The sequence below is a fragment of the Balaenoptera acutorostrata genome, chromosome 15, assembly GCF_949987535.1.
Source record: "Balaenoptera acutorostrata chromosome 15, mBalAcu1.1, whole genome shotgun sequence".
NCBI classification, from domain to species: Eukaryota; Metazoa; Chordata; class Mammalia; order Artiodactyla; family Balaenopteridae; genus Balaenoptera; species Balaenoptera acutorostrata.
Genome location: NC_080078.1, coordinates 26413082 through 26439905, shown reverse-complemented (window position 1 = coordinate 26439905; position 26824 = coordinate 26413082). Strand labels below are relative to the sequence as shown.

The window sequence follows — 26824 nt, the reverse complement described above, 5'->3', positions numbered from 1 at the left end:
CCTAGAAAATTTCCTTCACCCTCTTCTGCCTCTCAGCCTCCACAGGACAAAATCCAGCCCACGCTTCAAGGTCTAGCTCCAAAGCCACCCCTGCTAGGAACATGATATATTTCTGGCTAGAATTGTGTCCTTTATTTTTTTTAAAATTAAGATAAAATTTGCTTTTTTCCGGTCAGCGGCCTGAGGTGACCTCTCAAAATGGTTCGCTATTCACTTGACCCAGAAAACCCCACAAAATCATGCAAGTCGAGAGGTTCAAATCTTCGTGTTCACTTTAAGAACACTCGTGAAACAGCCCAGGCCATTAAGGGTATGCATATCCGAAAGGCCACCAAGTATCTGAAGGATGTCACTTTAAAGAAGCAGTGTGTGCCGTTCCGTCGTTACAATGGTGGAGTTGGTAGGTGTGCCCAGGCCAAACAGTGGGGCTGGACGCAGGGTCGGTGGCCCAAAAAGAGTGCTGAATTTTTACTGCACATGCTCAAAAATGCAGAGAGTAATGCTGAACTTAAGGGCTTAGATGTAGATTCTCTGGTCATTGAGCATATCCAGGTGAACAAAGCCCCCAAGATGCGGCGGAGGACATACAGAGCTCATGGTCGGATCAACCCATACATGAGCTCTCCCTGCCACATTGAGATGATCCTTACTGAAAAAGAACAGATTGTTCCTAAGCCAGAAGAGGAGGTTGACCAGAAGAAAAAGATATCCCAGAAGAAATTGAAGAAACAAAAACTTATGGCCCGGGAATAAATGCTGCAAAAAATAAATGCAAATAAAAGTATTAAAAAAAAAAAAAAAAAAAAGATAAAATTTGCATAACATAAAATTAACCATTTTGTAAATTGAAGTAGAGTTGATTTACAATGTTGTGTTAATTCTGCTGTACGGCGAAGTGATTCAGAACATTGATCATTGTAAAAGTTTATTATTCAGTGGTATTTAGTATATTCACAATGTCTGCAACCGTTGCTTCTAATTAGTTCCAAAACATTTTTGTCACCTAAAACTCATACTCATTAAGCAGTCACTTCCCCCACCCCTACCCCAGACTAATCTTTCTGTCTCTATGGATTTACCTATTCTGGGTATTTCATATGAATGGAACCATACACCATGTGGCCTCTGTGTCTGGCTTCTTTCACCATTTTTACTTTTTTGACATCTAAAATATTTTTTTCTACATGCCTTTCCTCTCTTGCCTCATGAATTTCTCCCTCCCCATGGGCTTCAAAGTCCCTCAACCCCAGGACATCCTCTTGTTTATTCTCCAAATACCCAACATCCGGCAAGTGGCCTTGCCCAAAGGAAGCCCCAAACACAGTTTGGCTGAACTGAATGGAAAGTGCAACCCTGAGCATGTTCTCCTGGCTCAGCTGCTAAAGAATTCAAGGAATGGGACTTCCCTGGTCCAGTGGTTAAGACTCTGTGCTTCCACTGCAGGGGGCACATGTTTGATCCCTGGTCGGGGAGCTAAGATCTTGCATGCCACATAGCCAAAAATGAAATGAAATGAAATGAAATGAAAAGAAATAAAAAATAAAATAAAATAAAAATTCAAGGAAGACACAGGCAAAGGACAAGTCGTCTTTCACTGCAGTTAATCCTGAGCGGCCTGGGTGGCTTTGCCAACACCTGCAGATCCCACTGGGGTGCTCTTACCTCAGACTCCACCAGCAGGCTGAACGAACACCCAGAAAATAACTTAAGGACCCAGTTGAGAAATAGTTAAAGATGATCTGCAGGCAAAGTAGAGACGCTCATCCTAAGAGGGCCTGCCCCTTCCCTGCTCATGTTCTTTCTATGGCTCCCTATTGCCCTCACCCTGGTTGCTGCGTGAAGAGTGGATTGTGGGGAGTGAAACCATGACGGCTCTAGAAATTGCTCAGATGACGGGCTAGGAGAGGAGTCATGAGATGGCATGCAGTGGGTGGATTCAGGATATGCTTTAGAAGTACAGGCACACCTTGGAGATACTGCGGGTTCGGTTCCAGACCACCGCAATAAAGCGAGTCACACGAATCTTTGGTTTCCCAGTGCGTATAAAAGTTATGTTTACACTATACCTGTAGTCTGTTAAGTGTGCAATAGCATTATGTCTAAAAAGCAATGTACATACCTTAATTAAAAAATACTTTATTGCTAAAAAATGCTAGCCATCATCTGAGCCTTCAGTGAGTCATAGTGGTAACATCAAAGATCATGGATCACAGATAACCATAACAAATACGATAATAATGAAAAAGTTTGAAATACTGTGAGAATTACCAAAATGTGACACAGAGACACAAAGTGAGCAAATGCTATTGGGAAAAATGGTGCTGATAGACTTGCTCAATGCAGCGTTGCCACCAACCTTTGTTTTGTAAAAAAGTGCAGTATCTGCAAAGCGCAATAAAACGAAGTGCCATGAAATGAGGTCAGACCTGCTAACGAAAAAAAGAGAAGGACCTCCAGCATCCTCCCGTGCTAGTTCCTAGCTCAGACATTACACTGCAGCCATCCTGGGCTGTCCTCCTGTCTTGAGGCTTGGTCTTGGCATATGTTTCCCTTCCACCTCGTCCCCTCTTTTTCTCCTCTCCCACTCTTGCTGTGTCCTTCTTGGGTGTCAGCTTAAAGGTCACTTCCTCGGGGACACTTTTCTGGCCCCAGACTAGTGAAGGTCTCAATGCTTCTCCTGCCCAAGCACCTATCCACCTTATTGTACTAGCCCATTTGATTGTCTGTCTTTGAGCTCTATGAGGACAGGGGGTGGGTCTATCTTGTTCACCTCTGTGTCAGCTGCACTGGGCCCAGGGCCTGGCACATTGTAGGCACTCGATAAACAGTGCATGCAAGAATGTTCATTGTCACATTCAGCCTGCTGGTCTGTGCCAAATATTTAGAATGTTCAGGGCAGGTACTGACCACCCCTGCAGGCTATAGGATGACAGCTGCACTACTCAGGGCTCTTGGGTTCAAGCAGCAAAGCTAATTCGACTGGCTCAAGCTAAAGAAAGAAGTTATTGGTTTATGTCCTGGAAGAGATTGGGCTAGCTTCAGGCATGGCTGGATCCAGAGGTTCAACTAAGGATCAGTTCAGTCCCAGATCAGCAGGACTCAGTCTCTCCATCTTCTTTTCTTTATTCTGCATCTACCAGTGTCAGCTTTACTCTCAGACAGGTGCTTTCTGTGTGGCAGTCTCAACAGCTCCAAGCTTACATTAGCCATCAGCTAGCAATCCCAGAAGGGAGAGCATACTCTTCTCCAATAGGTTCATTAAAACTCCTGAGACTGACTCTCATGACTCCAAATTGGGTAATTTGCCCAGACCTGAACCAATTATTATGGCAGGAGAAAGGGGAAGAGGTGGTGGTGGAATATTTTCATTGGCCAGGTTCTGGATCACATGCCCAATCCCCCAACGGGAAATCAGGACACAGATGCTGGCTGGGGAAAAGAACAGACATCACTCAGAGGCCACTGGGATTGAAGAGCTGGACTCAAGGCCAGAGGCCTAATCCTGACCTTGCCATCGGTTAGCAAATCTCCTGGCCATTCAGGTCCTCATGTTGCCCATCTATAAATGGGACTATCACACCCATTCAAATCACAATTACTACCAACCCTGGGAAGCCATCACTTTCTTTTCCATCCCACTTACTAATTTCTTCAGAGAAGCATTTGGATTGTCTCAGAACCATTTCCACCTTCAGAAATGTGACTTATGAGGAAATTATGCAACTGTATTTTATATCCATTCCGGTCATTTCAGCAACTGGTTCTAAGACACCGTTTATCTCCCTCCCTCAGCTCCATCCCAAGTAAAACTGCCATTTCCAGCTGTTTCATTGAAGGGAAATGGAGAAGAATGTTTGCTTCTTTTCAGGGAAAAAGAATAGAAGTACACAAACAATAAGAAAAAGTAAACTGAAGTCTAACACCAATTTGTTGACTCCCTGCATGTCTGATACACCATTTTAGGTATCTTCAACTAGTCCCTCCGCCTACAAACCAGCGATTCCTGGGAGCTGGCCTAGTTAGTGCACAACTAAGGGAATAATTAGAAATCCAGCAAATCCATTATTTGAGAGGCTCATGCTGATGATTCAGAGAATATGAAAACTGGAAGATTGTTTTGCCCTTAATTGGGCTACGTTTGAGGATTCTTTCGATTGTAGGTATTTGAAACCCATCGATTTAGCCAAAGGGATATTATTTAAGGATTCTGGATTGTATTAGGATTCTCCAGAGAAACCCAATAGGATATATATATATATATATATATATATATATATATATATATATATATATATATATATAAAGAGTTGCTATAAGGAATTGGTTCATGCAATTATGGAGGCTGAGAATTCTCACGATCTGCCATCTGCACGCTGGAGACTCAGGAAAGCCAATGGAGTAATTCAGTCTGAGTCTGGAGGAGGCCTGAGAACCAGGGAAGCCGATGATACAAATACCAGTCAGAGGGCAGGAGGATGAGATGAGACGTCCCAGCTCAATCAGTGAGGCAGGGAAAAAAGAGAGGAGTTCTTCTTTCTCCTGCCCTTTGTTCTATTCAGGTCCTCCTGGAACGAGATGCTGCCCATCCACTTGAGGAGGGCCATCTACTTTACAGCGTTCACCATTCAAATGCTAATCTCACTCAGAAACACCCTCACAGACACACCCAGAAATAATGTGTAATCAGGGCATGGTGGCCCACTCAAGTTGACACTAAAATTAACCATCACGGGGGTGCCTCCCAAAACCCAGGGCGGAGTTCTGCTGGAATTCAGGAAGGGACTAGGGCGTGTCGTGAAGCAGGGAGCTCCCTTCCTCCACCTCCATTTCTCATCTGTGTTTTTCTTGTCATGTCTCCTTCATTCTTCTCTCACACTGAAGACTGGCTTTTTCTGGTTTTTGGAACTTGTGGCAAACAGCTACCAGGCTTATGTTTTAAAACAGCAGTTAGATTGAGGCTGGAATCATTTATTTATTTATTTTTGGCTGCGTTGGGTCTTCGTTGCTGCACGCAGGCTTTCTCTAGCTGTGGCGAGTGGGGGCTTCTTTTGTTGCGGAGCACGGGCCCTAGGTGCGTGGGCTCAATAGTTGTGGCTTGCGGGCTCCAGAGCGCAAGCCCAGTAGTTGTGATGCACAGGCTTAGTTGCTTCACAGCACGTGGGATCTTCCTGGACCAGGGATCGAACTCGTGTCCCCTGCACTGGCAGGCAGATTCTTAACCACTACCCCACCAGGGAAGTCCTAAGGCTGGAATCTTAATCTCAGTACCAAAGTCTCAGGGAAGAGCCTATTGGTCCACTTGGGTCAGATGTCCATACCCGGTCCAATCAGATGTGGGAGATTGGAGAGGGGTGGGGGTCCGTTGCCTAACATGACTATGTAGAAGGTTCAGAGGAAAGACATTTTCCAGAAAAGCTGACGTTCTAAGAAGTTTTAAAAAAAGTATGCACTGCATTGTGCTACTAATTAAATTTCAGACTATAGTGTGTTGATGAAAAATTAATCAATAGTGAATCTAAGAAAGAAATGGAAAATTTTATTGGAGCCAACCTGTGGATTTTAACCCAGGAGACAGTCTTTCAGAAAGCTCTGAGGAATATTCTACCCGTTAGAGGTCAAAGCACAGTTAACATAAGTTTTTGAGATAAAGGGTTATACATCAAATGATGTATTATTGACAGTTTACACACGTACAAAGTGAGTAGTAGGTCATGGGTCACTGTGGTCCCTTACAAGATAAATAAGGAAGGTTATCTCCTAAGGAGGTCTGGTTAATGCAGAGGTACAACACACACTAAAGGAGAGGGAGGAGGCCCAAACAGGCAGAGAACAATTTTACGTTTAAATTTTCTTGTCTTGCCATAAAATATGAATTTTGTTTCATCAGGTGAAATCTTGTTACCCTCATCTCTCTCTCTCTCTCTCTTTTTGTTTTTGGTTTTTTGGTTTTTTTGCTGCACTGCACAGCGTGCAAAACTTCCCTGATCAGGGATTGAAGCCGTGCCCCCGGCAGTGGAAGCACAGAGTCTTAACCACTGGACCACCGGGGAAGTTCTCTTTTATTATTTTTATTTTTTTATTTTTTTGGCTTCATCATGCAGCTTGCAGGATTTTGTTTCCCCGACCAGGGATTGAACCCGGGGCCCTGGCAGTGAAAGCACTGAGTCCTAACCACTGGACCGCCAGGGAATCCCCCCCCCCCATCTCTCTTAAATAAAGCTGAGATAGTCTTCCCCATAGTGTAGTCCAATTTAGGGGACCAGTTTACAGGGGTTTGAATCCTGGCACCAGTATTTTCAGGCTGTGTGACAGTAGGCAAATTACTTACCTTGCCTCTGTGCCTTAGTTTTCTCATCTACCAAATGGGTAGAATAATAGTATCTACCCAGTGCAGTGGTTGGGACAATTAAATGTGTGAATATAAGTAAAATGTTCAAACTCTGCCTGCAAATAGTAAAGGCTTAATAAATAATAGCTATTGTTATTCTTACTGTTAAGTTCATTTCAATTATGGCTTATATTAGTTCTTGGATTATTTAAAAGATAGAAGATACTAGAAATAGAATTTTTGTGGTTATGGGAAAATAAATAACCATTACTGAAATTGAATATATCATTGCTGTTGCCTTTGGGATTATTTTTGAGTTCTGGATAGTACTTCTGGTTTACAACCTTAAAAGCTTAAAACGGAGTTTCTTCTAAACAAGTTTCTATAAATAATTAGCAATTCTTCTCATTTTTACTTGGCAAGAAAAGCCAATCGTTTTAACACGTTTCTGTGCATAGTAAGTTTGGAACTTAAAGCCCTTAGTAGCCTAGTTTATAAAAGGCTAGTTACAAAATCTCCTTTGTCTAAAGAATCCTTTAGGACAGAGGTCTGCAAACCTTCTTTTAATGGGCTAACAGTAAATATTTTGTCTTTGAAGTCAGATGGTCTCTATTCCAACCATTCAGCTCTGTTGTAGTGTGAAAGCAGCCATAGATAATACATAAACAAATGGGCATGGCTACATTCCAATAAAGCTTTATTTAGGGACACTGAAATGTGAATTTTGTGTAATTTTCACATGTCACAAACTATTATTTTTCTTTTGATTTTTTCCCAATATGTAAAAAACGTAAAAACCATTCTTAGCTCACAGGCTGTACAAAAACAGTGGTGGTCTGGACTTGGCCCGTGGGCTGTAGTTTGCAATCCCTGCCTTAGGAGACGATCATGTTTGCATTTTTGACTATGGACAGGGGAGACACAAGGATTGCCCTGAATCCACAGCCCTGTTACCTCAGAGGCATTTCCACCCTCTGCTGCTCCTCCTTACTCATTTCTCTTAGACGATGTGGAGTATTTATGTGACCATTATATGCAACATATTTCTGTTATATGCAACAGAAAACAAACTGCTTAAGTAAAAAGAGAATGCACTGGGTTCTGTTACTCTAGAAGTCGATCCAGGGTTCATCTGCTTCTCTCCATCTCTCCATCTCTTGGCCTTTCTCCCTTCCATGAAGGTTTGCCCTCAGGATCCATGTTCTGAGAGGTCCAAGGCCAGCAGGAAACCAGGCAGGGTTTCTCTCCCTCCAAGAGTTCACACAAAAGCTCAGGGCCTGATTACTTGGCTTTTGTTATGGAGCTTCATGCCCATCTGAATGAGCCCCAGGGGTCTGGGGAAACAGAACACCACACCCTGGCAGGGTCAGCTCAACAATTCCCAAGACCCAGGAGTGGTGCCTGCATCGATTCCCCAACTAAAATGGGGGTCCTCTTGCCAAGGAAAGGTGAATGGATGCTGGGAGGCAAAAATCACCAAATGTCCACTTCATGTCGGGGACATCATCATGTGACATTTAGAATCTAAATGCCTCGAACAAAGTGGGTGGATGAGCTGCCAGGAGCAGGAAATTGCTGTTCACACCCCGTCTTCTCAAAGGGATTGCCTGTCTTCCCTTTGGCAAAGTTCTCTCTGCAGGTTCCAGCTTCTTCTGGAGCAGACCTTCTAGGCTTGACAAACCCGGAGCTACAGAATGGTTTAGATTTCATTTTCTGTGCAGTCAGGTGGTCTAGACTCTCAGCACTCAGTTGATTGAGATTCTGTTTAGAGGAAGCAGTGACTTGAATAGCTAAAGGCCTGGCTCAGCCACTCACCCATCTCAGTAAAGGCAGACAGTGCCCCACCCTCTAGCTGGGCTCAAAATAGCTGTTTCTTGACGTGGGCACTTTGTGACTCATGGTGGAGTTTTCCAGCCTTGGGAATATTGATGACAATTTCCTCTGCTCCTCTCCACACCACAGAGTCTAGCTTTTCCTACCTTTCCCCAGATGTTTATCACCTCAAGGTTATCCCTTGGTACCCTTCATTCTGACCTCGTTTTTCTTTTGCTCTCAGTGACCCACTCCAGATTCAGCATTTTTTTCCCCATCCTCCGCCAAACAAGAGTGTGGCCCTCAGTTACATGCACCTACTTTAGGAGGTGCCAACCAGGTGTGGGGAAGGGAAAAAAAATTTGTCCTCTACCCATCTCAGGCTCCCTGGCTGGAGCCCTGTAAATGAGACTGACAAAAGACAGATTCACAAGAGAAAAATAAACAGGAGTTTATTAACATGTGCATCACACATATACCTGGGAGTGATGAGTAACTCATAACAGTGGTTAGAACTCGGGCTGATATAGCATCTTAACAGAAGAACAATACATTTCTAGAGTACTGGCAAGACAAAGAAAAGGGACTTTGAGTTTCTTATGAGAAGGTAGGTAGATGGGGGAAACTAATGGACAATAAGGACTAGTTAGTCTAAGTTTGTTGTATAGATTTTTCTGGAGCCATCTCCAGGCTGATGAGGATCTAGAGTTGTTCCCAGTGATTAATTTCTCTCCTTCCTGGTACAGAGGGGAGGGGAGACCTCTTTATTATAAATTGATGTCCTGCTTGTAGGCAAATCAAGGAGGGCAGAGAGCTTTTCTTGTATCTTTTTTTTCTCTCCATTGCCTTCATCTCAAAATAATCCTATGCCAAAGGGGCATGTTTTGGGGTGGCATATTCCGTTATCCTTTAAGGAGGACACACTCCAGTCCTAACTCTGGGGCCTGGGCCAATGTTTCAGACCCCATCTTGTGTGCCTGGGTGTGTGTGTACCCCCAAAATGCTCAGCCTCCCTGCCACCCATTTGCCACACCCCAGGCCAGACAGCCCTGTCTGTGGGAACAGGACAGCCAGCAACTGAGGGGCTGAATCACCTTCTGCAAAAGTCCATGGAGAGTGGGAGCTACAGAGGTGTCTGTGGCTGAGCTGGAAGAAGCAGGAAGCATCTGCATAACTGCAGTCATGCATTTATTGACTGCATGTATTTTATTTCATTTACTGATCACTTTCTATGACCAAGCCCTGGACTAAGCAATTTGCACACATTATGCTGCATTTAATTCTCCAACTCTGTGAGGCAATTGCAGGAAGCTGGTCTTCCTACCTTGATGCCTGCTCCCTACCTCTACACCCTCTCTCATGGGAGATAGCGATCTCATCTCTCCCCTGCTTAGAATCCTTCTGTAGGTCAACCACTGGGAATAAAATCCAACTTTCCACAAGGCCTTGCATTATCTGGCCCCTTCCTGTCTCTCCATCGTGTCACACCCTCCCCTGTTCTCATTTTGTTCCACCCACACTGGCCTTTTCTCTGTTCTTGAGCATGAAGCTGGTTCCCCTCTCAGGGCTCCCGCACTTGCTGTTCCATCTGCTGGTAACATTCTTTCCTTCTATCTTCCCAGGCTGGCTCCTCTTGGTCATTTAGTGTCAGCTCAAATGTCACTTTCTCAGAGGGGTCTTCCTCAGCCCCACTGTCTGAAGGAGGCCCTGTCAATCGCTTACCAGACCATAACCACATTTTACTCTCTGCATAGTCCTGTCAACTTAAAGGATGTTGTTTATTTTTTTACTTGCTGCCCATCGTCCCCACTAGGATGAATGCTGCATTTCTGTGTGCCTAGTGCCCAGAACATTGCTTGGCCTATGGTAGGTACGTTGAATATATGAAAAGCCCTTCAGAACATCTGAGGCCAAGTCATTTGCCCAAGGTCCCACAGAGGAAGGACCCCCTGAGGGGGTGGAGCCCTGAGTGTTGAAAAGGGATGCTGGTTAGGATAAAAATCACTGCCTATGAAAAGTATCCCAACTGGCTGAAATTTTGCCTAGTTTTTACACCCAGCTTTTTGGCATCTTCAGCTTTGTTGAAATCAAGTTGACGTTTGGACTTGAGCACTCAGATTTTGCATCTCTTGCAGCGTTGCTGGGGAGCTGGCCCTTGCCACACCCCCAGTTCTAGCTGGGACACACAGAAGTTCTGGGTTTTGGATCCACTGGCATGTGATCCTCCTCACCTTCTAATGTGGGAATATTTTTCTATTTATAAAAATAATACCATATGCTGCCCTCAAAGAAGTGCTCATCAGTCCCCACCCTGTCAGCGTGGGCTGTGCTTAGTGACTTCCTTCTAAACAGTACGGTATGGAAAAGAGTAGGGGGGAGAAACCTGACAATTATGAATTCGGCCAGGTGATCCAGCTCAACATCAAGAGTGACCTTTAGAGTGCCCTTGATAGAAGACAGTGAGAATGACACTCTCCCTCTGTGGTCTTCCTCTTGCAAACCCATAACCCCAGTCTAATCAACAGAAAAACAGCAGACAGATCCCAGTGGAGGGACATTCTACAAAATCATCTGATGAATCCTCCTCAAAACTGTCAACGTTGCCATCAAAAACAAGGACACTCTGAGAAACTGTCACAGCCAAGAGGAGTCTAAGGAGACATGATGATTAAATGTCATGGGGTGTCCTGGATAGGATCCTGGAACAAAAAAAGGACATTAGGTAAAAACTAAGGAAATCTGAGCAAAGTATGGAATCTAGTTTAAATATATATATATATATATATATATATATATATATATATATATATATATATATATATATATATATATATATATATATATATATCCGTGAGTATTTCTAGTCCGATGCTTTTGCCTTTTGTCCTACGCTTTTGCTTTCTTTCTGTTTAGGGGCTTATCTTACTTCTCATGCTGGACTTTCAATCCAGCAAGTCCATTTCCACATTTGTGTCCTTTCTTCTTCTGCCATGATCCAACTCTCCCTCTGGCTTCCCAGCTTGCAGCCCGTGTTGTTGAACATTGAACTTGGCCCACTCATGCTTGCACACAGCCCATGCACAGACTTTCCTGGCTGGTTTTCTCTGACCCTCAAGCATCCCAAATCACACCCAAACCACCCCAGCTCAGAAAAGGATTTATCCCAGGCTATTCCTCGGTCTTGAACTTTCTGAAATAAAATAATGTTCTCCAAGCAGTTTATCTCTCCAGTTAAGTTTCCAGCCAGTGAGGGATGAAATGAGCCACATGATTTCCAGGCTAAGCAATTTTTAAAAACTGAAATATTACTTTAGACAGTCCCAATTTATTTTCCTCTAGATTCTAATCATCTTAGCCCCGCCAAGCAGGCTTTTAAGCAGCACTGTCTGGTTCTCTACCCATCCTTGCGTGACCTGGGCCCTCTGCTTACTTCTGAATTGGTTTGTAAATTGGAAGTGTTAGGGAGTCTTAGTAAAAGATGCATGAATCACAGCTCAGGATAGATTCATAATTGTCTATATTCATGAAGTCTTTCTGAGATTGCAGGGCTGGAGGACCATTTTTAAAGAAATGAACCTTGAATAATAGGATGAACCTGCAGAAGTACCAAAAAACATTAGTTGTCTATGCAATTTTAATTGGACAATTACCTTATTGTTATTACAGGGTTATCAATTTCCATGGTTGTAATTCGACATTCTTACCAATTCCCTCTGAATTAGGGAGAATATTCTCTTGTAGGGTCTTTAAGGACCTCAGAAACCAGTCTGAGCCCTTCTGCTTGGGGTTGGAGAAATACAACAGAGTGATTTGATGACTCATTGAAGGTCACTTAGATGTGTTGGGGTGAGGACACTGAATAATGAAAAAATGACATTACAGATTGTTAGATAAACTGTCAGAACTCATGTGTCATTTCCTTCAAAGCCCCACCCCAGAGGTAACACACACATTATTCAAATGAAAACCTTTCTGGAAATCTCCCTTGGGAACTGCAGTCCCAATCTGTGTTGAAGTCTTGTGAACATCCTCAATGGTGATAAACCTTTGCCTTGGAGAGGGAGTTTGAGGTTTGGAAAGGTCGTTCTGAGCCAAATAAAGTGGGTAATCAAATCACATGAATATAAAAAAGTGAATATAAATGTGTTAAACTGCTTTTCTGGAATGGCTCATAAACTGATTTGAAAGCAATGATCAAAGAAGAGTTTGTTTATTAATACCTCTCCTTATTCCAGGAAGGATTTAATCACCATATTGGAGTCTAATAAAAGTTTTAAAAGGCTTGAGGAATGTTGGTATTATTGGAAGCATAGGGCGTTCTGAGGTGATTCCTTGAAGGGTAATATTCTAGAATCGTCGTTTAAAAAAAAAGAATTGCTTTCCACTACCTTAATATGATCTCCCTCCCCCTTCCCTCCAGACCTAAGACTAGTTTTGTGGACGATGCAGGTAGGACACACAGCTTTTTAGTGCTTCTCATTCTCCTTAAAAGGCATGGAATGGGATGGTGTAAGAGGTAGGGTATTCCCAGTGAAGGGAGTTCTGGGGAGGGAGGTAAAGTTGGGGCAGGGGCTCCTGGGGCCGATCGCCTCTGTCCTTCCCTATCCGCAGCTCCAGCTGTGGTGTCGGCCTAAGGTTGTCTGATTTCTCTTTTGACGGTGGTGGTGATGCTGCTGCTGCTGATGGTCATGGTGGTGATGTTGATGATGGTGATGGTGATGCTGGTGATGGTCATGGTGGTGATGCTGATGCTGATGATGGTGATGCTGGTGATGGTCATGGTGGCGATGCTGATGCTGATGGTGGTGATGCTGGTGATGGTCATGGTGGCGATGCTGATGCTGATGGTGGTGATGCTGGTGATGGTCATGGTGGCGATGCTGATGCTGATGGTGGTGATGCTGGTGATGGTCATGGTGGCGATGCTGATGCTGATGGTGGTGATGCTGGTGATGGTCATGGTGGCGATGCTGATGCTGATGGTGGTGATGCTGGTGATGGTCATGGTGGCGATGCTGATGCTGATGGTGGTGATGCTGGTGATGGTCATGGTGGCGATGCTGATGCTGATGATGCAGAAGATGATAATGATGATGTGATGATGATGGTAATGATGAGGAGGAGGATGCTGATCATGATGACGGTGATAGTAGTTGTGATAATTGACACTCACCAAGACCTCACTGTCCTTATGATGTACCAGGTACCACACTAAGAGCCTTACACACAACCTGTCATTCAGCCCTCACCACAGCCAATGAGTAACCTTTATTATTATCCCCGCTTAACAGATGACGGACCTTGACGGTGGGAAAGGTCACATAACCAGCTTACCAGCCTTGCAGATAGTTATTGTGGAGTGAACAAATATTGCAAGCTAGGGTTATTAGACACACTTTACAAACAAAAAAGGAAAAACTCAGAGAATGTAAGCAACTTTTCCAAGGGCACAAGCCAGTAAGGGGCAGAGCCAACATTTTATTTTAACTTGAGTCATGCTGTCAGCTAAGGGTGTTGTGCCATGGCTGTTGGCACTGAGCTGGGTGGGGTGGACGATACCCAGTGAGCAGGAGGGCAGTCTTACTGCTTGGTTGCCTCACCTCCTTCACTAAAACTAGGTCCCTTTCTACAGAACACAGATTTTGCCCACGAGGATGATAATGACCCCATCCTGGGACCCTCCGCAGTAGGTTCATTTGGTCCCTTCTATTATATACACTGTGATTTACTGAATAAAGGTCCCCAAAAGATGCTTACACCCTAATCCTCAGAACCTATGAATATGTTACCTCATACAGCAAACAGGAATTATTGTTGCAGATGGAATTAAGGTACAGACTTTGAGATGAGAAGATTATAAGGGATTTCCCGAGTGGACCCAATCTAATCACATGAGCCCTTAAAATGAGAGAGGCTTTCTTGACTGGGTCAGAGAGAGATGTGAAGGACGAAGAGTCAGAGAGATGCACCATAAAAGGACTCAACTTGTCATGGCTAGCTTTGAAAATGGAGGAAGTGGCTATAGGCCAAGGAGTGTAGGCGACCACTAGAAGCTAGAAAAGGCAAGGAAACAGATTCTGGGACTTCCCTGGTGGTCCAGTGGTTGAGACTCTGTGCTTCCACTGCAGGGGGTGTGGGTTCGATCCCTGGTTGGGGAACTAAGATCCCATATGCCGTACAATGCAGCCAAAAAGTAAAAAAAAAAGAAAGAAAAGAAAAGAGAAGAAACAGATTCTTCCCTAGAGCATCAGTCCTGCTGACACCTTGTTTATTGCCCAGTGAGACCCATGTCAAACCTCTGACTCCAGAACTATAAAATAATATATTTGTATTCTTTTTAAGCCAATAAATTAGTGATCATTTGTCATGGCAGCCATAGACAACTAATACACAGACGGATATTTTTTTTCTTTTTCTCCCCTTGCCTTTTATTAACAGTTGTCCACGTTTGTTTTAGCTGGGGAGGCAGTCTAAGCATGCAGTCAATGTGAGCAGTGATTATCTGCAGAGAGGAAAGACCCCGTGTGGCTTTCATGGTCCCCCTTGTGTCACCTCATTACTAGTCACAGTTCTCAGCTGGCATTTGAGTAGAGTGGTCATTACCAGGCTGTCACCCTCCTGTCCATGGTTTTCCTGTTCTTCCCCCAATTCTGGTGTCCTCCATGTTCCTCTCTGTCCAGACCAGTCCTTCTGGGATGAAAAGAGCTAACATGTATTGAGGACACCATGCCCAGGGCTCTATGGATTCCCTCAGTTAATCTTCATAGTGAGCCTTTGTGGTGGATTCCATCACTCTCTCCCCATTTCAGGAAACTGAGGCACAAAGAAATGAATGAAGAATCGCCTTCATGAAGTACAGATTGTGGGGTCCCCTCTTGGGGGATTCTGATTCAGTAGACCCTGGAGAAGCCCAGAGAGATGGATTTTTTAACCGCACTCACGTGGGTCTCATGTCCATGCTCCCAAAAGCACTGTTGAAAATGTGGGTCTAATAGAGAACAGACTGGTGGTTGCCAAGGGGGAGGGGGAGGAGGAAGAGGGATGGACTGGGGGTTTGGGGTTGGTAGATGCAAACTATCACATGTAAAATGCATAAACAACAGGGTCCTAGTGTATAGTACAGGGAACTATATTCAATATCCTGTGATAAACCATAATGGAAAAGAATAATGTCTATATGTGTATAACTGACTCATCTTGCTGTACAGCAGAGACTGCACAACATTGTAAACCAACTATACTTCAATTTTAAAAAACTGAAAAAAAAAAGAAAAAGTGGGTCTACCTCACTGGTTTTCAAGGGAGGATGAGTTTGTGCCCTATGGCAATATTCACAAATGTTTGAAGACACTTTGGGTGGGTGGGAGGATGCTGCTGGCTTCTAGTGGGTGGAGGCCGGGGATGCTGCTGAACATCCTACAGTGCACAGGCCAGTCCCCCAGCTCAGAATGATCCAGCCCCAAATGTCAGTAGTGCTGAGGGTAAGACACTCAGGTCCCAACAAAGTGCTCAGAGGCCGCCAAGTAGAGGGGAGGTGAAACTCTTGCTTTCCCTTTGGTTCCTGAGCTTTCAGAATGAGCCTTCAGATGTTCTCACATTCTACATCCTTACTCCCAGTTTACAGATAGGGAAACTGAGGCTTAGAGAGGTGAAGTCATTTGCCCAAGGGCAGCAGTTAGAAGGAGGCAGAGCCAGGATTTAAACCCAAGTCAGCTTGACTCCAGTGCCTGTTTCTTAACCCCACTGCTGACTGGGCCTTCTTCCTCATTACTTTTGTGACCTTCGACAAGGCCGATGTGGCAGAGAAAATAGAAGCTCGGAGACGCTAAAAAAACATGCCCAAAGTCCCATTAGAGAATAATAACCATGGCCACGATTTGAAGACAAGTCAGTTTCCTCAAAACCTTCCTTGGGAGGTGATTGTGATTACAAAGAGACATCATGGATGGGAAGGCTCCGTGCAGCGGGAGGTATGATAACTCTCAGGACCCAGAGGCATCCTTATTCACAGGGCAGAGGAGGAGGGCACGGAGCATCTGAATTAAAAGCAGTTACTTTAGGTTCTTGGGAAATGGTGACTCACTAAAAGCAACCGGCTGTTTCCCATTAGATTCACTTTATAGCGAGAAGGCAAGATGCTTGATACATCCCATAATAGGATGTTTGGGGGTTGAAATGAGCTTCTTTCCTACATGAATGATTGATGACAATAAAAGCCTGGGGTATCCCCAGGAGCCTTTGAAATGCATCAGGATATCCATTCCCAGTAGTGGGGCTCAGATATTATTTCCCCAGTGTTTAAGACTCTCTGTTGGGTCGATACCAGGAAGACATGCCTGTGGGTACCCAGGGTGGTGAGAGCTAAGGGCCTGGCCCCTTGACAGAGGGCTGGTGGGGCCACTCTTGGACGCTCTGTTCGGGGCAGGCATGGGTCTAAATGACCGGAAGGCCGTCCTTCTCCGGATCTGATGATCCTGACTTTGTCTTCTCCCCCACGTTAGTCTGACTCTCCCAGGGAAAGGACAGGTGATACTGACCACCTTTTATCATGCCCAGGCACTGCACCAAGCACTTGACATGGTTTCTCACTTCATCTCCATAGCAGCAACTCCATGAGGTAGGAGTTACTGTCCCATTTTACAGAAGAGGAAACTGAGACTTGGGAAGAATCAGTAATGTGTCCAGATCACACAATTACTGGTAGAGCCAGGACTTGAACCAGAATCTATCCAAACCTACTATCAAGGGTAAGCTGTTGGTGAGCTAATGACTTTTCTCCCCAACATGTAAGCCCTTTTCTACAAGGTCAACTTGACGAGGGCAAGGGTTTTGTCTGTTTTGCTCCATCCCCATTGCTTAGAACAGGATCTGGCACGAAGCAGGTTTTCAATGCATATTTATTAAATGGATAATAAGAGCAAATATTACAGAGAACTTTCTATATGCCTGGCACTTATGCAAATTCACTAAAAGATGTGTATGATTGTCCCCACGTTGCAGATGAAGCAACTGAGGCCCAGAGTCAACAATTGATGGGACCGTGGTCAGCCTGAGAGGTGGCCCTGAGACCTGAAAGTCCATGCCCATAACCGACCCCTTCACATGCCATCTCTGAGGGCTCCCATGGCTCCCAGAGCACCTGCATCCAACATATTTTTCTTTATTTTAAATCTGTTTTGAATAGGTAACACCTGCCATGGTAAGATTTCAAACAGCATAGCTAACAGTAAGTCACCAATGTCAGTGTCTTGGTGATGTTAACAGTGGTGGGTGCTAGGGGAAGCGTAGACAGGAATTCTCTGTGGCGTTGGCTTTGCAACTTTTCTATAAATCGAAAATTATTCCAAAATAAAAAGCTTATTTAAAAATTCGAACAATAGAAAATGGTGTGTTAGGTGGAAGGTGATTGTCCTCCAACATTGACCCCCAGTCTCCCACGTCCTCCAAGGACAACCACTGTGGCCCTTCTCTCATGTGTCCTTCTGAGGATATTCTAAGGATGCTGGATGCCTAATAAGTGTTTGTGGGATTGAAATGAATAGGTTCACCTTCATTAAATTGCCTCTGTCATACGAGCTGGGATGAAATAATGACTTGAAATGGCTGATTCATCTTTGGGTGAAAAACTTGACACGTGATTGCGAAATTTCCTTCAGCCCTCAGTTCTCATTTGATTTCCAATGAGAACTGAAGAGTTTGGGCCCACTGCTGCTTGTCAAGGGACCATCAGAACCAAATCCTGTTGTGTCATTCCAAATCCTGTCAGACACGGAGATGAGGCTGCCCTAAGGACCTCTAAGACTCTCCCAACCCAAAGGGCTGGAATTCAGTACTACAACGGCTTTCCCAGGAGGTGGGAGATGCCCAGATGCTCTAGCATCAAACCACATTGAATTAGGTTGCAGGAAAATTACAGGCATACCTCGTTTTATTGCACTTCCCAGATATTGTGTGTTTTTGTTTGTTTGTTTTTTGGCTGCACTGCGTGGCATGCGGGATCTAAGTTCCTGACCAGGGATTGAACCCATGCCCCCTGCAGTGGGAGCGTGGAGTCTTAACCACTGGACGGCCAGGGAAGTCCCCAGATATTGTGTTTTTTACAAATTGAAGATTTATGGCAACTCTGTGTCAAACAAGTCTATAACGCCACCTTTCCAACAGCATTTGCTCACTTCGTGTCTCTGTGTCACGTTTTGGTAATTCTCACGTTTCAAACCCTCCACCAGCAAAAAGATTATGACTCAGTGAAGGCTCTGATGATGGTTAGCATTTTTTAGCAATCAAGTGTTTTTAAATTAAGGTGCGTACATTGTTTTTTAGACATAATGCTATTGCACACTTAATAGACTACAGTAAAGTGCAAACCTAACTCTTATATGCACTGGGAAACCAAAAAATTTGTGTGACTCGCTTTGTTGAGATACTTACTTTATTGCAGTGGTCTGGAACTGAGCCCACAGTCTCTCTCCTACGCTCTCTTTTTTACAATTTTCGATCTTTATGATTACCAAAGAAGAAAGCCTCAGTTTGGTGGTTTGTCCTTAACACCTCTCCAGTACTTGTTAACTTTTAGTACTTGCTAATCTACTTGGTTAATAAAGAAAAATTAGGCCTTCAATCTGAGCCTTGAGCAGGCTACAGTATTTAGCCAGAATTTGATAACACCACTTTGTTTCCATCGGACTTGTGGTTATGGCTATTTTCTAATTATGCTAAGTGATGGTGACCTATTATTTATGGATGTGATAATGAAATTTCCTTTAAGGAGTTTATGTGAGTGAAAAAAAGTCAACATAAAGAAATATTGAGTACCTGATGGTATAGTTAGTGTTTAGCTCATGCTGCTGTAACAAAATACCATAGACTGGGTGGCTTAAATAACAGTTATTTCTCACAATTCTGAAGGCTGGGAAGTCCAAGATCAAGGCACTGGCAGATCTGGTGTTTGGTGAGGACCCTCTTCCTGGTTTGTAGACGGCTGTCTTGTGTCCTCACATGGTGGAGAGCAGAGAGAGAGGAAGCAAGCTCTGGTGTCTCTTCTTATAATGGCACTAATCCCGTTATGGAGCCCCACCCTCATGACCTCCCCTAACCCTAATTACCTCTCAAATGCTCCACCTCCAAATACTATCACATTAAGAGTTAGGATTTCAACATATGACTTTGGGAGGTGGTGGGGGGCGGTGTGGAGCCACAAGCATTCAGTCCCTAACAGATAGTACATGATTGTGGTAAATTCTGTATAGTAATTGAGGTTTTGGAAACACTATTCTGTAGCCCTTTGTCCTACAGCCTGGGCTTTGGAATCAGATAGACCTGGGTCTGTGCCACTCACTGGTTGAGTGACTTTGGCCAATCACTTATGTTTTCTCTGAGCCTCATCTTATTGACCTGTAAAGAGAGGATGATAATGAGTGTACCTACCTGCCAAGGTATTTAGGAGCATGATGAGTTAGTGCTGGACTCCTACTAATGCTTAATATGAGAGAGCTCTGGGTGCATGAAATTAAGAAGCATAAGCAAAAGTGGGCATTGTCCAGGGGACCCTGGGCTTAACTTCCTACTGTGACCCATGACTGGAAAAGATGGACCAGGGAAGACTTCTCTTTGGTCCCCAGCAGTTTTCCTTCTTGCCTGTATTTGAATTACGAGTTTCTAGGAGATTGTCAGCCCTCATTTGCCAACCCCACCGCCTCTGCCCTGTCCCCGGGTAGCTTTAAATTTTCAAGATAAATGATTAAACCTGCTGGCACATCCCAGTCATGTCCGGTGCTCAGCTCTTGTTTGCTGGTGCTGCTGTGCATGAATCTCCCTGGTGTGGCATTTGGGGATAAAAAGATGGATTTAGCTGCCTCATCCCCCAGAAGTGACTCAGCTGCTGGAAGCTGACTGACAGCAATGGCAGTTGGAGCCCTGGGGACTTCTGTGCCTTTGTGCTTCGTTCTCTCTACACAGCCATGCTTTGCTCTCTCTTAGAGCCTTGTTGCGACTGTCTTCTCTAGGCGGCATGAAACGCTTGTCCGTCTCCTTCCAGGATTTGTCCTCCTCGTGGACACCTTCATTGGCAGCTGTTGGATGTCTGCCTTCTAGCTGGAGAATGTTGTCAAGGTTTCCATCATACTAGTACTATTACACAAGTTCAGACTGAAAAGAAACCGACCATGCATGATATTCACTTACTCACATCCTGTACCAGCATTTCTCAGAGTCTGGTCTGAAGACCTCCTGTATGAAGGTCCTTGGACATGACCCCCACCCCTCAACCCAGGTGTATCCTAATCCCTGGGGGTAGAGCTCCCCAGATAATCACCGCACCTGCTAACTCTTAAAAACAGCTACTCTCCATGTACCTAAAGCAATAAAATAGACTCAGTTTTCTCTATTGCTAAGGTGATGATGGTGCTTCTTAAGTGGGGAGGTAGTTCTTGAATAGAATTGATGACAACAAGGGCTTTGGAGTAGGACAGAGCTGGTTTTAAATCTTGGCCCCATCACTTACTCCTTTTCCTGAGGCTCAATCTGCTCATCTGTGAAATGGATGCTAACAGTATTTACCACCCAGGACTGTTTGGAGAATTAAATAAGGTGATTTGATCCTGGCATGTGATAAATGCTCAATAAGTGTTACCTATTATCATTACTGGCTAAACCTGGGTTTTTTTGTTGTTTGTTTTTTTAACCTTTAAACTGGGGAAATGATAGCATCTACCATCTAGGGTAGGGGTGCAGGGGTTGGCAAACTTTTTCTGTAAAGGGCCAGATAGTAAATGTTTGAGGTTTTGTGGGCCAGTCTCTGTTACAGCTGCTCATTCTGCTGTCATAGTGCAAAAGCACCCAAAATAATACACAAATGAATGAGCGTGGCCAATGTTCCAATAAAACTTTATCTACAAAATCAGGGAGGGGGCTGGCTTTGGCCCATGGCTGTAGCTGGCTAACTCCTCAGCTGGGGTGTTGTGAAGATTAAATGAGATAAGGCTTGTAATGAGCCTAGCACAGTGCCTGGCACAGAGCAGTCACTAAGAGAAAGAATTCTAACTGTTCCATATCTGATTTGAGGGCTAGGCTTTGCTCCTTTCTCCAGGGGAAGGAAAGCATCCATGAGCAAGACTTTTCAACAGAGGTATCAGCTCCATCCTCTGCCCCAAGTCAAAGCTAAGTGTTCATCTCAGCACCTGGAGCCTGGCAGTGCCACCGCCTCCATCCTCCCCCAAGGATGGAGGTAAAATGCCAATCCATGGGGTGTGATTAATTCTTTCTGTCCCACGCTTTGCCCCAGGGTATGTTGCCATTTTCAGCATGTGTCCCACGGAAATCAGGTTGCCCATCTAAACCATGATGAGTGAGGAATGAGGATACTTATATTTGCGGGGCGGTTAACTACGCGCGTTCACATCCATAAATGCATTTAACCCTCACCCGAGGCCGTATAATGTGGTTAAGGCAGGCAGTTAAGGGGAGAGAGAGAGAGAGAGGGGGAGAGAGGGAGAGGGAGAGAGAGGCTGGATTTGAATTCTGCCTCTGCGACATTCTGGTTTTGTGATGTTGGCCAAGTCACTTTGCTTCTCTAAGCCTCAGCTACATCTTCTATAACATAGGGATTAAATGAGATGGTACATATAAAGCCTACAGCACAGTGTAGCACATGATAGCTATTGAATCCCATTTTGCAAAGGAAGAATGTGATGCTAACAGGTAAAAGGGCTCATTCAAGGTCATGCAGCTGGTGACTGGCCTCAGACCAAGGATCTCTAACTCTGGCCCCCAGCTGGTTTTCACCATGCCCCACTGCCCCCTCCCACCGCATCCCATTCATCCCCACCACCCCCGGCTGCTTCCTGGGACTCTTGCTGCTTCCAGCCACGGCTGTGCTCAATGCACAGTGACTAAATCTCTTGGAGACAGTGACATATCGCTGTCAGGGAGCTTGTACGCTTGTGACCATTCATCACTGTAGTGGATTAAATAGTGTCCTCCGAAGAAAAGTCATATCCACCCAGAACCTCAGAATGTGACCTTACTTGGAAATAAGGTCTTTGCAGGGAGAATTAAGATAAAGATTAAAATGAGATCATACTGAATTAGGGTGGGCCCTAAGTGCAATGAGACAGTAAAGGACAGAGGAGGATACACAGAGCCACAGGGAAGAAGGCTATGTGAAAACAGAGGCAGAGGTTGGAGTGATGCTGCCACAAGCCAAAGATTGCCAGGAGCCACCGGGATCTGGAAGAGGCAAGGAAGGAGCCTCCCCTAGAGCCTTTGGAGGAAACACAGACCTGCTTCTGGCCTCCAGAACTGTGAAAGAATGAATTCCTGCTGTCCTAAGCCACCCAATTTGTGGTGATTTGTTACGGCGGCCACAGAAAAGTAAGACACCACCTTCGACCCTAAGATGTGAATGGATAGGGGGGTATCGGACTCAGAATGCCTGTGTGAGGAAGGGGCAGCAATGACGGGGCAAAGAGCATGTGTTTTAGAGGCAGACCTGGGCTCAGCCCCTTCTCTTGCCAGCTTTGAGCTATTTTCCTTATTTACTAAGAAAGAGAACATCCTCGTCCTTCTGGCTTGTGGTGAGGATTAAAAGAGATGGCCTGGCACAGTGGGGTAATAACAAAGGTAATCGTAACCATTCATCAAGCGTGACATGCCTTGGTTAATTCAATCCTCACAACAGCCCAGGGTGGAAGGAGTTAGCAGATGCAGGTGATGTGATGTAGACCTCGGAGTAAAGGAAGAACATTCCTTCCCTACATCTCCTTCTCTACCCATGAAGAGCAGTAGACTACTGCATCCTTCCAAACCCAGCCATTCACTCTGGAAATGTGGCCTAAAGGCACCTCTTAGAGGCACGCGGAGATTGATCTCTGAGAATGCTCATCACAGGGCTGCTTCTTCTAGTGGGGGAAACAGCAAACAACCGAAGTGTCTTGGGATTTGGTGAAATGATTCATGATACAGACACAAATAGACACCACACAGCCTTTCACACTGCTGCCACGGAAGAGCATCCAAGGACGTGTGGAAACGCTCGTGAAATGTCATTAAGTGAAAAGAGCAGGTAATAAAATGGTGAGACCCTAACTTTATAGTACAAAAACCAGACCTCCATGATGGTATATGTGTGTGTATAACATACGTATAAATATATGGCATCTTTTTTATTTTTTTAAATTTAACTTGGTCCTTTTTTTTTTTTTTTACTTATTTATTTACTTTTTTTTTTTAATTTATGGCTGAGTTGGGTCTTTGTTGCTGTGCGTGGGCTTTCTCTAGTTGCGGCAAGCGGGGGCTACTCTTCATTGCGGTGCATGAGCTTCTCACTGTGGTGGCTTCTCTTGTTGCGGAGCACAGGCTCTAGGCGCGCGGGCTTCAGTAGTTGTGGCACGCGGGCTCAGTAGTTGTGGCTCTCGGGCTTAGTTGCTCCTCAGCATGTGGGATCTTCCCAGACCAGGGCTCGAACCCATGTCCCCTGCATTGGCAGGCTGATTCTTAACCATTGTGCCACCAGGGAAGCCCGATATATAACATCTAACTACTAACATCTTTGTGTATGTTTTTCCACTCTTTAAAAAAGTATAGATGTGTTTATGTATAACATTATATATATAAAACACATGTCTAAAACCATATATATTACCCTATATATGCACACTACCTATATAATATATATAATCACATAAATTACCATATGTGTGCACTGGAAGAATGTACACCAAGATGTTAGCGGCAATATATGAGGAACTATGTATATACATATATACACATGCATATGTACTATTATGGATTGAGTGTTTATGTCCCCCACAAATTCATATGTTGGGGCCCTAGTTCCCAGTGTGGCTGATTTGGAGGTGGGAAAGTAACTGAGATTAAATGAGGTCACTAAGGGTGGGGCCCTGATCCCATAGGATTAATGTCCTTATAAGAAGACGCACCAGGGAGCTCTCTCTCTGCATGAACACAAAGAGTCCATGTGAGTACAGTGAGAAGGCGGCTGTCTACAAGCCATGAAGAGAGCGCTCACCAGAAGCTGACCCTGCCAGACCTTGATCTGGGACTTCCAGCCTCCAGAACTGGGAGAAAATTAATGTCTGTAGTTTAAGCTGTTCAGCTTCTGTTGTTTTGTTATGATAGCCCTAGTGAACTAACATACATGCAGATATATTTATATATAGGCATATATATAGCGTCTTTCTATATATATGATAATATATATGGCTATATGTATGTGGTATATATATATGGTTATAGATATAGTTTTTTAATATATGGTTTTACTTATATGGCAATATATATAACTCTAATTATAAATATAAGATCAGAAGAATGTCCATCAAAATGTGGATAGTTGTTCCCTCTGGGCAGTGGGGTTATAGGTGACTTTTTACTTTGTTCTCTTTTGCTTATCTGTATTATCTGAATTTTCTACAACAAACCCGTATTATTTCATATTACTATTACATTACTTAGTATTCCTATAATTATTAATGGTATTGCTAAAATAATTATTATAAACTTTTTTCTGCCTAAAGTTGGCATCGGTCTTTGACGACTGGGAGAGGGTGAAAAGGCCATGGTCAAAGGGACCAGAGGCTCAGAAGCCGGGACCAGGCAGGGCTGTGAAGGCCATATGTATAACCTTGAACAAGTTTTGGTGACCCCGCCTGAGCCTCCTCTTGCCTTGTAACAGGGTTCCCATGGAAACGTGCTTTCCAGTTTCCAAAGGGCTGGCTCACAAATACACACTTGCAACACTGGCAGAGATCTGTGTGCCTTCGTGGAGTATGAAGGTTGCTGGGGCAAAGAGGAGGCTGTCCAGAGGGAATTCTTGAAAACCCATGCAGCCTTGGGGTCCTGATGCCTGCGTTTTGTGTCTCCTGCACAGATCAGCTGGACATCATCTCCATGGCAGAGACAACCATGAGGCCAGAGGAGATCGAGCTGGAGATGGTGAAAATCCAGCGTCTCCGGGAAGTCTTGGTCCGGCGGGAGTCTGAGCTCAGGTTTATGTGAGTGCCTGGCGGAGGTGGCGGAGAAAAGGAAGGGGTGTGGAGGGGGAGGACACCGGAGAACCTGACATTTACTGTTTATTGCTGTGTGCCAGGCACCGGGATGAAGGTATTACATACATTCTCACAACCACCTAGAGACGTGGGTATCTATTCCTCTATTTCTTAGTATATAACCATTAGTCAATATATGGCCCTATACAAGATGATTAAATTAGTGCCTGGGTCTTGCTTTCCTGTCTTTTTTCTATTTTTATGCTTCCAGTTTTTATTTTTTATATTCTCAAAGAGCACAGAACTTATATTTTGTTCCAAAACTATCATTAAGCTTCTTACACATTGTTTCTAACATTAAAAACATATCACTGGTGTTTGCAATACACTCCCCATGTTTTAAAAAGAAGGGAGACAGAGAATGTGAGTTCTTTAAAGTACTGAAGAGCTCCCTTCAGCCTGTGGGTGCTCAGAGGGGCCAAGGTTGCTTTTGTGACGATGGCTGCCATTGCGCATTTACTGACCTTTGCATCGTGTGTGTGGGTGTGCATGCGTGTGTGTGTATGTACATATTATCCCCGCACCTGGCACACGCACAGCAAGTGCTCAGTGACAAGATTAGCTAACACGCAAGCTCTAGCCCTGGGCCAGGCACTGCACTAAGCTCTTGACTTGTGACCTCACTAAATTTCCCCATGTTGCCCGTGAGTCCGACTGCTTAGAGACAAATGTCAACAGTAGACACTTGAATAAATCAAATTATCTAAAACATACAGAAGGATGTCAGTGCAGTCAGGACATATTTTGGGGGCTCAGTGACATGCTCCAGGGGAGGGGCTGGCTTCTTGGCCCCCGGAAGTCTTGCTAGCAGCCTGCAGACAGAGGTGGATGATAATGAGGGCTCCCCCCAGGCCCTGCCTTTAGAGTATGTAGCCTTGCCTGGAGGTACACCACCTTGTCAATCTCAGAGATGGGTGATGGGCTCCAGGATGGCCAGGGTAGAGATCATGGCTCACTCAGACCTGGATAAACACCTCATCAGATGATGATCTGCAGCCTCCCGGGCTAACAGGCCGTGTGTGGACCATTCTTGAATTCAGTTTCCTGGCTCTTTCTCAGAGCCAGGCCCTCACCTCCCTGTAGGGCTTATGGTGCAGGTGGGTCCTATTCTTGCCTCCATTTTAGAGAAGAGGGAATTGGAAATTTACCCAAGGTTGCATTAGCTAATAAGTAGCCAAGGTAGGATGCAGCCTGACTCCAGAGTTTTTATTAAGTGAGTGAATAAGTGAAGGAAGGTTGGAAAGAGGGAGGGAGGGAAGGAATGAAGGAAGGAGGGAAGCTCGGAATATATCTGCCAAGATAATGCCTTAAAGAGTATAAGCTCCTGAGGGCAGGGATCCTATGTCTCATCTTCACTGTTGGATTTTCCCAGCATCTTGAACACTGCCCGGCACTTATTAGGCCAGTTAGTATTTGTTGAATGTGCAAAAATTGTTCTTTCACACTCCATCCTGACCCCAATAGCTTCCCTTCACACACACACACACACACACACACACACACACACACACACACACACACACACACACGAGACCCATTGGAATAGGGTAAGAGGGAAATAGAATTTCAGACTGTACTAAGCATTTACAGGCTCAGGTGGGGAAGCTCGGAGTGACGGGAA

The 26824-nt window shown here is 44.6% G+C and overlaps 2 protein-coding genes across 2 annotated transcripts in view; both read left to right on the top strand.

Moving 5' to 3' along the window:
• The window catches only part of BMERB1 (bMERB domain containing 1), a 113049-nt gene that overhangs the window by 43823 nt on the left and 42402 nt on the right, over positions 1-26824 (top strand). The window contains exon 2 of the mRNA XM_028168058.2: positions 25026-25149. Within this exon, the coding sequence (XP_028023859.2) occupies positions 25026-25149 (124 nt within the window). The remainder of the gene's footprint in view (positions 1-25025; positions 25150-26824) is intronic.
• On the top strand, positions 169-788 carry LOC103012918 (60S ribosomal protein L17-like). The gene has a single exon (XM_057529845.1). It carries the CDS (start codon positions 199-201, stop codon positions 751-753), a length of 555 nt encoding a protein of 184 aa, XP_057385828.1. The 5' UTR covers positions 169-198; the 3' UTR covers positions 754-788.

Bases quoted from the DNA above. Each gene is read 5' to 3' on its own strand.
- LOC103012918 (XM_057529845.1), top strand. From the start codon at position 199: ATGGTTCGCTATTCACTTGACCCAGAAAACCCCACAAAATCATGCAAG.